General features: G+C 60.0%; 1 protein-coding gene across 1 annotated transcript; it reads left to right on the forward strand.

The window, feature by feature from the left end:
* Window positions 1-9,088: 9,088 nt before the first annotated feature.
* On the forward strand, window positions 9,089-11,867 carry BARX1 (BARX homeobox 1; the record flags this gene model as incomplete). Its single annotated transcript, XM_080669503.1, has 4 exons — window positions 9,089-9,314; window positions 10,994-11,285; window positions 11,368-11,452; window positions 11,694-11,867. The coding sequence occupies 4 exons, from the start codon at window positions 9,089-9,091 to the stop codon at window positions 11,865-11,867; spliced, it is 777 nt and encodes a 258-aa protein (XP_080525629.1).
* Window positions 11,868-12,385: the final 518 nt, after the last annotated feature.

Consider the following 12,385-nt stretch of genomic DNA (forward strand, 5'->3'; position numbering starts at 1 on the left):
AATTCAACACCAACACTTTAGGGACCTCAATTACATCAGCGAAAACTTTTTCTTTTTTTCCAGCAGAGGTAACAGGATCATGGCAGGGATAACCTATCACAGGATAGGTCGGCCCCACATTCCAGGGGAGGGAGTACACAGGGCTGACACCAGGGGGCAGTCTTATAATTTGACCTGCCACACTTCCCTTCTCAGAACTCCCAGAGACGAGTTTTGCCCTCCTCTGTAATAGAGGCACAGAACAGCAAGGCGCTAGATTTCTAAATTAAGGTAGGTTTTTAACACGAAGAGCACACATTGGGATATGTTTTCCTCCCTTGTTTCGACATGTGGCTTATCATCTGGGGAAAGGGGATGCAGAATGTCCTAGAACCCCCATTTGGTTCTACAAGAACAGAGGGAAACGGAAACAAATGATTGGCTGGACACAGTGTGTAGGTTGTATACTGCACAACCAGGAAGTGCCACTCACACAGTTGATGATACTCTCGGGAGTTATGTGGTTATAGCCGAGGACTCCAGACCTTTTCCAGGACTCTGATAGTGGTCTCTAGGCACCAGGAGGGTCTACAATTATAACTCCCTGGCGGACAGCAAGCTGCTGTGGCACCATCGAATGCCAAGCCATTTGGGAACAACCTTGCTTCTGGGACATAAGCCTTTCAGCCTCAAAGTGGTTGACTGTCCAGACCTCCCAGAAGGTCTTGGACCCCACTCAGAGCTCAGTGTTCCCAGCCCTGGCAAATGGCACTCCTCAGCCTCCTTGTGCCTACATGCCATACCAGGATGGACACTCAGCTGCCTCCGCCCCTGCCTTCCCTGACTCCTTGGATTCCCAGGTCGGCCTGTCTTTCTCAAAGCCAGCACCTTTCATCACCCGCTATCCTGGACAATCTGCTCTCCTACACAGCTGAGATGGGCCTGGATTGGGGCCAGCCTATGCAAGGGACTGTGTAGCCGGGCTGCCCTGCCCTCCCAGTGGGGGTGCCCTGCCTACTGTGTGTGCTCTGGTAGGAACAGGCCCTGCCTCCCAGGGCCCTCCCGGGTCAGTGGTCAGTGAGGCATGTCCGCACCTATGGCTGTTTCAGCTGCTCTTTTCCACCCAGCCCAGGTATGCGGAGCAGGAACCAACAGCCCGGGAGAGGCAAGACATGGGGAGCCCACCTTTGGACACAGTAAGTGTGGCGGGCCCATGGACACTGGCTGGAAGTGGCCTTTGGCAGCGGCAGCTATCGGTCTGAACCTCAGTAGCAATCAAGGCTGTGGAGAAAATGGGGGAGGACCCCAAAAGCCCACTGTGGTGCTATGGAGGGAGCATCAGCTCAAATCCTGGCTCTGCCACTTGGGCAAATTGGTTGCCCCTCTCTTCTTCCTTATAAATTAAGGGTAAAGTGTCTTCTCACAAGACCTGAGATGAAAGAAGATACTTATAAGGGGGAGGTACAACGAATGCACAGGGGATGTGCTCCACAGGTGGTTCTGGGACTGTAACAGGTCGAGGAGCGCACGTGCAGCCTGTAACTGGACTGATGGTCTCCCCTTCTCAGCAGCAGGAGCCACCAAACTTCGCCATGGAACTTGAGAAAAAGCTTGGGGCATGGAACCGGTATGCCTCTGCAGGCCAGCTGTGGCTGCATAAAAGTATCCAAACATTTAACAACTGACATGAGCAGCCAGCTCACCATGGAACATTCCCTCCAGAAGCCTTGAGCTCCGCGTGTCTGCGTCTGCCATCGCACAGACTTCCTGTCATTTGTGAGTACATCTGTCTGTCTCACTCCTTGAGGACATACAAAATGCCTTTTTTCTTGAATCCTCACATCCTACATGTGTCTGGTACATAAAGGGGAGAGAAAGTACTGAGTGGGTTTTCCTTTTAAAGAGAAAATAGTCTGAGTGAGCCTGGTTAGGACTCAATCTGGCCAGCAGAGGGCACAAGAACCTTAGAGGAAGCAGATGGGGGTGATGTATCCAATAAGCACGATTTCCTGGAAACTTTAGCAAGTAGCACATTTATAATACCAATTTTTCTGTCATATTCTCTCCCCTTGCTTATTCCTTGCAAGATATGTCACCTGGCAGCTTCAAAGGCCTGCAGAGGCTTGGGAAACTCCCAGAAAACCAAGGCATGGCTCCTTGGTCCATCCATATTTCACCAGCTGGAGAGGATATAGATGGAATTGAGAAGAGATAGGGAGGACTAGCCCAGAGGGAGTACACACATTCACAGCGGCCTTCACCTCTCAGGGCTGCTGGCCAATCACGAGGCTATCAGCAGCCTCAGAGTCTATGAGGACTGCCTTTGAAGGGAGTGAGCACCCTGTCACCTGGAGTGTGCAAGGAGCAAGAAACTGGGGTGAACAATCTCTACTCCAAAGACTGTTGTGTAAAGCACCCAGCCCAGTGTCTAGGTATATTAGTATCAGGATGATATTAAATTGTTGAGAATTCAGATATGGGAGTAGGGAATGTACCTGATGATTCATGTTTCTAAGGCCCCAATACTGTGAAAAAAAATTAATTCTAACAATTTTAGATAAGGCAACACTTGTGATATGTAAGTGCATTCATTTATGCAATCAGAAAAAGTAAATCTAGACCAGGAGTTGGCAAATTATGACCCACTGCCTGTTTTTTTTTTTTTAAAATATGTTTTTATTGATTTCAGAGAGAGGAAAGGAGAGGGAAAGACAGAAACATCAATGATGAGAGAGAATGGCCCATTAGCTGCCTCTTGCACGCCCTCTACTAGGGATTGAGCCAGCAACACAGCATGTGCCCTGGCCTGGAATCAAACCGTGACCTCCTGGTTCATGGTCCATGCTCAACCACTGAGCAACACTAGCTGGGCACCATTGCCTGTTTTTATATGGCTGTGATCTGAGAATGGTTTTTACATTTTTAATGGTTGAAATAAATCAAAATAAGAACAAAATTTCATGAGGTGAAAATTATATGAAATTAAGTTATATTGTACATAAGTGAAGTCTGATGGAAACACAGCCACACTCATCATTTACACATTACCTCTGGCTACTTTCACACTAGCAGCAGAGTGCAGCTGCTGCAACAGAAATGCACGGCCAACAGAGCCTAAAATATTTCTGGCCCTTTACAGAAAAAGTTTTGTGACCCCTGAACTAGACTGTTTAAATTGGCAAGGAGGATTCATCCGGTCCACCCCCTGTCGTCTTTTCATATGGGGAAACTGAGGGAAAACTCAGTCAGGGAATGTCCTTGCTCAAGGTCCATAGCAGAAGAGAGCATGAAGCCTGAGACCCTGGGCTTCTTGTGGGTCCCCTTGTGCTCTGCATGGCACTTGGGCATTTGTGAGCAGGGCCTCTGAACCCGTTCTGGCACCCTGGCACCGAGAAGCAAGTATAAGAAGGTGCAGAAAGCACAGGTGTGATGTGGAGGAGGGGGCAGGAAAGACCAGTAACTCTGGATGGGGCACCAGACTCCTGGCTCATTCCTCTGGCTCAGACCAGCAGGAGGACTGGCGGGGAGCCCAGGAACCAGAGGCTGGTCCTGGCCTGGCTTGGGAGGGACAGAGCGGCTGTGGCCTCTCTCTGTTTCCTGTGACAGCCCTCCCACCCCCGAACCCCCAACCACCATCCCCACCCCCATTCTCAGATGGAGAAGGAACTTCTGTGTCTGGGAGGAGATGCAAGTGTGAGTCCCTGCTTGAACAGGCAACGTGATCTGGCCTCTCCCATGCTTCTGGAAGATCCTGGGAGAAGGTGTAGTGCCCCCCCCTCTTCCCCTGGCTGGGAGGCGGGCTAGGACCCCTTGTTTAACTGGGGCCTGGCCCCCAGGCTACCCTGCTGGTCCTGGCCCAAGTAAACAGACCACAGCACCCTTTAAGGGTTCTGGCACCTGGGAGGTGGAGAGGGGGGTGATTGTAAGTGCGAGGCCCCTCCCTTTATTATTAGGAGGCACACTATGGCTTGGCTGTCCTTCTGATTAAAAAAAAGAACAACAGGGAAAGGGAAAGAGGGGGAGCAGAAGGAAGGGGAGTGACAAGCAGAAGGAGATGCAGGCAGAGGAGGCGAGTTAATAGAAGAAGAAAGAAAGGGAGTAAATGGAGGGAAGGACAGAGGGAGAAGGGAGTGCAAAGAAGTAAGGAAAAGAAAAAAGAAGGGAAGAGGTCTAGCCGCTTTCACATGCCTCTTGCCTCTGTCCGCGGAGACCCGGCCTTCCTCAGGGGTCTCTCCTGGTACTTGGCGGAGGCTCCTCGCACAGGATGCCCTCGGATTCAGGTTCGCAGCGACCCGACCCGGGCGCGCTGACGGCCTGGCACCTGCCAGGATGGAGTCGCCAACAAGATCCTCGCTCTCCCCAGGAGGCCTGAACGCTCCCAGTGGGAGTCAGACCTGGCGTCCCGGCCTCGGCACCCTCTTCTCGGGCGCAGGGTGCTCAACGCGCAGGCAGGGTGTGTTCTGGGAGGGTCAGCGGCGCGCGCTGCGGGAGGAACTCACACCAGAGCGCGGGAGGCACGACCTCCTTGCCCCGGAACGTGGCCTCCAGGACTCCGATCCGACGTCGCAGCGAAAGCCTCAGGGCCCACGGAGGTGTGGGCGCGAAATAGAGGCGGGAACCGCCCAGGGAGAGGCCGGGTGCTGCGTACGTCCAGCAGATTCGCCCTGGGTCCCAGGGGCACCAAGAACCGGTTTTCTATGGGTCAAAGCAGTTGTTGTCTATCTATGCACCTTTTAAAACGGACACTTCTAAGTAAAATCTCACATTTAAAAATAGTAATAAGGCAAAAAAAGGTTATAAAGCAAAGTCACCAATTCCAAAGGAACAAACTTATAAATTCCTTGAAGAGGGAGCGCGAGGGGCGTGTCTTAGGACGCTGTCCCAAAACGCGATGCGAGCCTGGAACTCAGGGCTTGAAAAGATTCAAAACGAAAAGTCCACACCAGACTGGAAACCTACACGGAAGGCGCCGCAGGGACCCCTTTCCCAACGGGGAGGTCACAGTGCGGCCCGGGGCTGCGACCTGCGGGCGGAGGGCGGCTGATCCCCGAGCATCCCGTGTGGAGGGCAGGACTGTGTCGCCAATCGCAGGTCCCGGCGCTCGAGTCACCCGCGCTGCTCTCCGCGTCACCGAGGCCGCCCGCGTGGCGGCCCTGGAGGCGTCCCCACGGGGCCGGAGGCGATGGGAACCGAAGGCTGCCGGAAAGGAGGGAAAGGAGGGAGCTCACTTCCAGGCGCGGACGCCACCGCCGGGCACGGGACTGCGGGAGCCGGGCCGGCGGGGCCCAGCGGGGCTCGACTTCCCCGTCCATCCACGGGGGCGGGGGGCTCCCCGCGGGCAGCTGCTGGGCGGTCGCAGCCAAACGATCCAGAAGAAACCGCACCCCGCCCCCCCCCCCCCCCATTCCAGCCCCGACTAAGCGTGGCCGAGTAAAGGATAAACCCGCGGCAGCCGGGAGGGGACGCAGGAAACGGGCGAGGGTCGGGAGGGGACTGGAAGGAGCCGGGACCCCGAAGGCCAAGCAGAAGCACCCAGACCCAGGCCCCCACCTGGCCTCCCTCTTCCCGTCCCCAGCCTCAGGGTCTCGCCCCCTCCCCTAGATTTCAGAACCGCACCCGAGGCGCTGGAGGAGGAGGAAGAGGAGGAGGAGGAGGAGAAGGAGGAGGAGGGTTTCGATTAAGGAGGGGGCTACCCCTTCTCCCGCCTCGCCGCCTCCTCGCGGCTCCAGGTGCGGGAGGCTGAGAGGCCGCGGTGACGGAGCCCACCGGCGTCCGGGTGGCGCCGGGCCCTGCTGCCCCAAGCCCCGTGTCGCCGCCGCGGGAGAGGGCGGCTAGCCTCGGGCGCTGAGGTCACCTTTTCCACAGCGCCCGCCGGGAGCGGACGGTTTCCGGGATTTTTGCAGCGGCGGCGGCGGGAGGCCCGGAGGGTCCCAGCGTCGGGAGAGGTGGCTTCGCCTCTGGGACCGGTCTGCTCGGCTGGGGCCGCGTGGGGGCCCGGAGGCCGCCCTGCCCGGGGCTTCCCTCCTCTGTGCTTCTATTCCCGGCGGAGTAGACCCTACTCTTTGGGAAAACCCTTCGCCGGCGCCAACGCGTCAATCCCTCGGGCAAAGGAGGCTGTTTGTGCGCACTTTTTTCGCCTAAAAGGGGTTTATTTGCGTCCGGAGGAGGTGGTCATAGATCTACTCGCGGCGCGGAAGCTGGGGGTGGGGTGGGGTGGGGGTCTGGTCCAGGGTAGAGACCCGGCTGTCTCAGCCCCTGGGGCCTGCCAAGGCCCACGGGGCATCCGCGCAAGGAGCCCCCAAGGCCTCATTCCCATAGGCCGCCCTCCCGCTCCGGATTCTCCTGGCCACCGGAAAAGCCCTGGCGCAAGCTGGGGGCAGGGAGACACTCTGTAGTCTGGGCCCTGGGAAATGGGGTGCGGGCTGGACTGCGCTGGCCTTCTGACTCTCCTAAACCTGGAGGTGAGACCTCCATTATGAAAATGACCTCCTACTCCAGGAGCAAAATAGGTTTGGTGAGGGCTGATCAATGTGATCCCCAAGTCCTCTGACCCAGGACCCAAGCTCCCTCCACAGGATCTGAGCCCCTGCGTGGTGGTGGTGGTGGTGGGGGGGGGGCGGGCAGAGATGGTTCAAAGCGGGTGGCTTCAGTCAGGGGCCTAAATAGGAGGTGAAGGGGTGGAGTGGGGAGGCTGGGCCTGACCCTCCACCCTCAGTACTATCTCAGCTTTTCCCTTGGGAAGATGTGGAAGCAAGAAGAGGAGGGGACAGCGAGTGGGCCCTAGTGGGAAGGAGGGGAGGGGAGAGAAAATGAGCTCCATGCTATATTTACAGGGAGCAAGAGAAAACCAGCCCTACTCACTGTGGTCCTTAGGTTAATGCCTTGCCCCTGCTGGGCCTCAATTTCCCCATCTGAGAAAGTAGGTGGTTGTCATGGCCGACACCCCAGAACCCATCTAGAGAAGGGCTCTCTGCGCCTACACGTGTGGAGGGGTCCCACTGGGCTGCCCAGGCTCCAGGAGACACTGGCTTTTCTGTTGCCTGGCGGCTTCTGGGCCAACCAAGGTGGCAGGGCCCTGCCCACTGTCTCTCCACCTCTCACTAGGAGGGAGGCCTGTCTCATGTGGGACACCATGGTCCATCCCCTTCTGAAGAGCCCTGCAATTCACAGAACCACCCAAGGGTGGAGCTCCTGGAGGCCACCTTTCTGTCCTGATGATGGCTGGGAGGGTCAGAAAGGGGTGGCCCCAGCAGAAGCCACTTAACAACTGGGGGGAGAGGCAGCTGGGCTCTTGGGGTCCTAGAGGCTCTGGTAAGACATTTTCTTTGTCCCATGGACAAGAATTCCTGGTCATTTCCTAATCTGCACTAAGACTGGGGCTGATGCCAGGGCCTGGGGCTAGCCTCATGGCTCACTCACGGCCAGCAGCTAGAGCTAGAAATGGCATCACCTTGAGGGGGGGGGGCAGGGCCCTGGGTAAGGTAGGCTTTATTTCTTGCAGTGATCCCTGAGGCCCCAGGCCAAGTGCACATGGGAAGGAGAAGTGGTCCAGGACCCCAGGCGGGGGACTCCTGAAGAGTGTCAGCACCCTCCTTTAGCCCCCAGGGACGTCCATCCCCATCCACCTTCACCTGACCTTCTCCTCCTTGCCCTGATGAATGGACTATGTACTTCTCTCCAACAGACCTTGTGGGGCCAGCCGGTGCAGGACCCCCACGCAGTCCTCACAGCCCATCTTCTTGGGACAGGTCAGGACACCCACCGAGGCTCCAGGATGGGGCAGTGGTCAGACCTGGAGTGGCAGGGGCAGAGAGAGAAGTTCGGAGAGGAGAGGTTTGGTCATGTTTCCCCTCCCCCCTCGCCCCTCTCATGGCTAGAGCTTATATTCCTGCAATGGTGAGGGGGGAGCTAGAGAAGGCTAGGGCCTTCCTCAATCACATTGGGGACTTTAAGGCTCACAGATGAGACACCTCACTCCAGAATTTGTCCCCAAACTCCCATCGCACACTGTAGTCCTTCACCCAGCTCCGCCCAGTAACGGTTTTTCTGAGGCTCCAAGGCTGGCGAAAGGGAGAGTGCAGCCTTTCCTTCTCCTCTCATCCATCCTGCCTCTGTCTGTGGGTGTGATACAACCCACCCACAGTTCCCTGGGGTTGCCAAGGAGGACGTGTCCACGTATCACTTAGCAATATAGGCAGACTGCAGAAGGAGAAAGCTTTCCTCTCATGGCAGTGGCGGGGAGGGGGGATGAGGCCGAGCCTGGTAAACTGAGTCGGGAGTGCACAGGTACAGCCTAAGGAGTTGCCCGCCTGCCTATGCGGCACCCCTGCCGGGTGGGCGTCTGAGCACCACCACCCCTTTCCCAGACGAGCCGCGTGGCCTTTGCCTCTCCCGCTCCGGACCTGCACGGCTCGTTAACCCTTGCCCAGGCCGCTCCCCTTCTATCTGTCCCCTCTCTTTCTTCACTGGCCCGTCTTTCTGCCCTGCCTGCCTCTGTGCCCGCCCGCACGTCACTGCCCTGTTGGCTCCCGCGCCCCTGTAGGTCTCTTTTTGCGCACGGTTTGACGTCCCTGGCACCCTCACATCTCTGTCTCGCATCCAGGGTGGCCTTTGCTGTCTCGCTTTGGCCCCTCTCTCACCTCTCTGGATCCCTCTGCTCCCTTCTCTGGGGGGTCTCCTCTCCCGTTCTCTCCTGCTCTCTCCTTCCTGAGCGTGCGCTCCGCTGGGTCTCCCTCGGTCTGGGTCCGCCGACCCTTCTCGAGGCCCCCCTCTCTCCCGCCTTCCTCCCTTCTCCGGCCCTCCCTCGGGCTCAGCCTGGGGTGGGGTAGGGGGCGGCAGGCGGCGCTGGGCGGGGCGGGCCGGCGGGGCGGGGCGGTGACGCGGAGCCGGCTGTGCTAGAGGCGCGGCGGCGCGGGGCGGGGGCGCAGTCCCGGGTCCGACAGGCCGAACCCCGCGAGCCCCGCCCGCGCCCTGCACCTCCGCCCGGCCGGCCGGCGGGGGAGGGGGCATGAGCCGGCGCCCGCGCGCCGCCCGGAGCTGCGGGCCGGCCTAGAGCCCCGCGCGGGCCCTGTGCCCGAGCCACAGCTGCCGCTGAGCTGCGGGCGCCGCGATGCAGCGGCCGGGGGAGCCGGGCGCTGTGCGCTTCGGACCGCCCGAGGGCTGCGTCGACCACAGGCCGCACCGCTACCGCAGCTTCATGATCGAGGAGATCCTCACTGAGCCGCCAGGGCCCAAGGGCGCCGCGCCCGCCGCCGCTGCTGCCGCCGCCGCGGGCGAGCTGCTCAAGTTCGGCGTGCAGGCGCTGCTGGCCGCGCGGCCCTTCCACAGCCACCTGGGTACGTGCGGAGCCTGGGCACCCGCGGCTGGGAGGGAGGGGTGAGCCCTGCCGTCGTGAGGACGCAGCTCTGGGCGCGTGGGCCCCGGGCCGTTCCCTCGCCCCGGCCAGGAAGAGGAGGGGCAAGCGCCCAGGCGCTCTGGAGCCAGGCCTCGTGCCCGCAGGTCGGGTCCGCGCGGAGGGTGTTCGCTCTCTCCTTCACTGATGCCCTGCGGGCTCTAGCCCGAGGACCGAGCCCATATTCTAATCGGGCGCAGGTCCATACTGCTAACCTCAGGCTGTGGGTCAAAGCGACCTCAGGCCACGGGCGCCTGGGCCTTCGCCGCAAAGAACTGGCCCGGAGTGGCCAGGACTGCCCTAGCGGGGAAGCCGGACCTTGGAGAAGAGGCCTGCGTCTCCGAGTGCTGTGCGGGGAGCTGCCGCAGGCCCAAGCCGGCCCGAAGCCTCCGGGAGCATCCGAAGGCAGGCAACCCGGCCTCTGCTGCAGCCCCCACACCCCTTGCCTTGCCTGGGGACAAGGGGCTGACTGTGAGCGCCGCCAGCCCGACTGGCCCTTCTGCTTCCAGGTCTGCTGCGCCCGCCTCCGTGGAGCTTGAGCTGCCCACTAGGCCTTTCTGCCTTTTGGCTTCTTTTTCTTCCTTGGCCGGGCCAAAATCGGACTTGCCCAGCCAGTGTCCTCGCCACCGCACCCCTTGTTCTTCTGATTTCCCCCAGTTCTCTTCACCCTACTTTGGCCTCTCTTGGCCTTTCTCGATAGGGTGGGCCTGTCTTCCCTCACCTTCCCCCAAGTATTTTGCTTCCCTCTGGCCCTCTCCTCACACTTACCCCAATCTTGGCCAGCCCTAGCTGACTTCATGGGCGCACCTGCCCATACTGAGATGCCTGTGGGGAAGGGAGGCCTGCATAGTGGGACCCGGCCCTGCCAGCCATCTTTCTGGCCCCGTGACCCTCCAGCCTGTGCTCCGCCCTCCCGCTGGGCGCCATAGCCAGTTTGTTCGTTTTGAGTCCAACTTTGATGCAGACTCGCCGCTGTGTATTGCTCCAGCTGCACTGTGGTTAATAATTCGTTTGAAGCGGGCAAAAAAAAAATCATTTACGGCTGATGACAATGGAAACGTCAAGGGGTCCAGTCTAAACAGAGAGAACAGGAAGACCAATTTCAGGATTCATGGGGTGTTTTGAAATCTTCGGAAAGTGTTCCAACCGACCCCTACTGCAGACCCACTGCCTGCTGCCTGGCTGCTGTGCCCACACAGAGGAGTGGATCTGTCTACTCCGTCGTATTCTTTCCCAAAGCAGCAATGTGGATTTGGTTGCGCAAAGCTCATCTTCCTATCTCGCTACTTCCTTTTCTCCTTGGTTTCCCTTTTCGTGAAACGCACTGTGCACCTCTGAGCTTCAAACCTTTTCATTGAGAATCCCGAAATCTCAAAGGGGGCACAGGCCTGAGGAGTGCCAGGGCAGCGCCTAGGGTGGGGGAGATCCCTGTTCCCAGACAGGGGGACACTGGCGCTGGAGCGGGTCACCCAGGCGTGGCTTAATCTCTCTCGGCCTGGCAGGAGGGTTTTGTGCCGGGTGGCATGGCCAGGCGCTAGTCCTCTGCGGTAGCGGGATGCCCGGGCGTCTCCCAGAGAAGAAGCCGGGCCTACGCTCACGAGGCTCCCCATTCTCTCCCCGCAGCCGTGTTGAAGGCCGAGCAGGCGGCGGTGTTTAAATTCCCGCTGGCGCCTCTCGGCTGTTCCGGGCTGGGCTCCGCGCTGCTGGCCGCGGGGCCCGGGCTGCCCAGTGTGGCGGGCTCGCCGCACCTGCCCCTGGAGCTGCAGCTCCGCGGGAAGCTGGAGGCCCCGGGCGGCGGGGAGCCGGGCACCAAGACCAAGAAGGGGCGTAGGAGCCGCACGGTGTTCACCGAGCTGCAGTTGATGGGCCTAGAGAAACGCTTCGAGAAGCAGAAGTACCTCTCCACACCGGACAGGTAGCGCGCGGCCAGGCCTAGCTCACGGGCAGTTGGGAGGGGGGCTGCTCGCCCTGCTGAGGGTGCACCCCGCTCTTTCCAGAATAGATCTCGCTGAGTCCCTGGGCCTGAGTCAGTTGCAGGTGAAGACTTGGTACCAGAATCGGAGGATGAAGTGGAAGAAAATAGTGAGTGTGGGAGCTACCCCCCTGCCCCCATGCCCTCGGTGCCTGGTGCCCAAAGGGACCCTCTCTGCTCTCTGGTGCCCTCGGCCAGCCCCCCTTTTCTTCGTGCCCCCCTGCACCCTCGGGCTTCCCGGCAGCCGTGAACCTCTGGCCTCCTCTGGTCGCGATTCCCAGCCGCGCTCACGTGGCCGCTACTGCCCTGGGGGTAGGGGGCTCAGGGGCTCACCGGGCGGCTCCCGCGCAGGTGTTGCAGGGCGGCGGCCTGGAGTCCCCCACCAAGCCCAAGGGGCGGCCCAAGAAGAACTCCATCCCCACCAGCGAGCAGCTTAGCGAGCAGGAACGCGCCAAGGAAGCGGAGAAGCCGGAGAAGCCGGCGGAGGCGCCGGGCGAGGCCAGCGACAAGGGCCGCGAGGACTGAGCGTGCGGTCCGGGGACCCTGGCGCCACTGCGGCCCCTGAGCCCGCGAGAAGCCGCGAGCAGGTCCTTCCGCCTCCACGCTGTGTGCTTTCTAAACGGTTTATTATTACCTTGGATGCGGGCAGTTAGGGGCCAACAAGGAAGGACACAGACCCAGATGCCAAACCCGGGCCCCAGCGCGCCCCGGGCCTCCCCGAAAGACTCACCCGCGGCAGAGTCGCCTCTGCGCAGAGCTCCGCGCGCCGGGCGCTCCACGCGCACTCACGCCCCGCTCCCTACCGCACCCACCCGCCTCGGGCGCCCTCGGCCAGGACGCCGCAGGCACACACCGGTTTCCGCGCGTCAGGGACGGCCGAGACCCCGCGCGGACAGCCTGGCGGCTCGGCCTGAAGCCAGTCCCTGACGTCGCGGGGCCCCTACCCCTCTCTTGCGAAAACGGTGATTTTTTTTCCAATAAAATATTTTATGACACAGAGGAGCTAAATGAGGGGCTTCTGAGATCGCGCGGGGAGGGGCGGC

Source organism: Plecotus auritus (genome assembly GCF_963455305.1).
Source record: "Plecotus auritus genome assembly, chromosome: 5".
NCBI lineage: Eukaryota > Metazoa > Chordata > Mammalia > Chiroptera > Vespertilionidae > Plecotus > Plecotus auritus.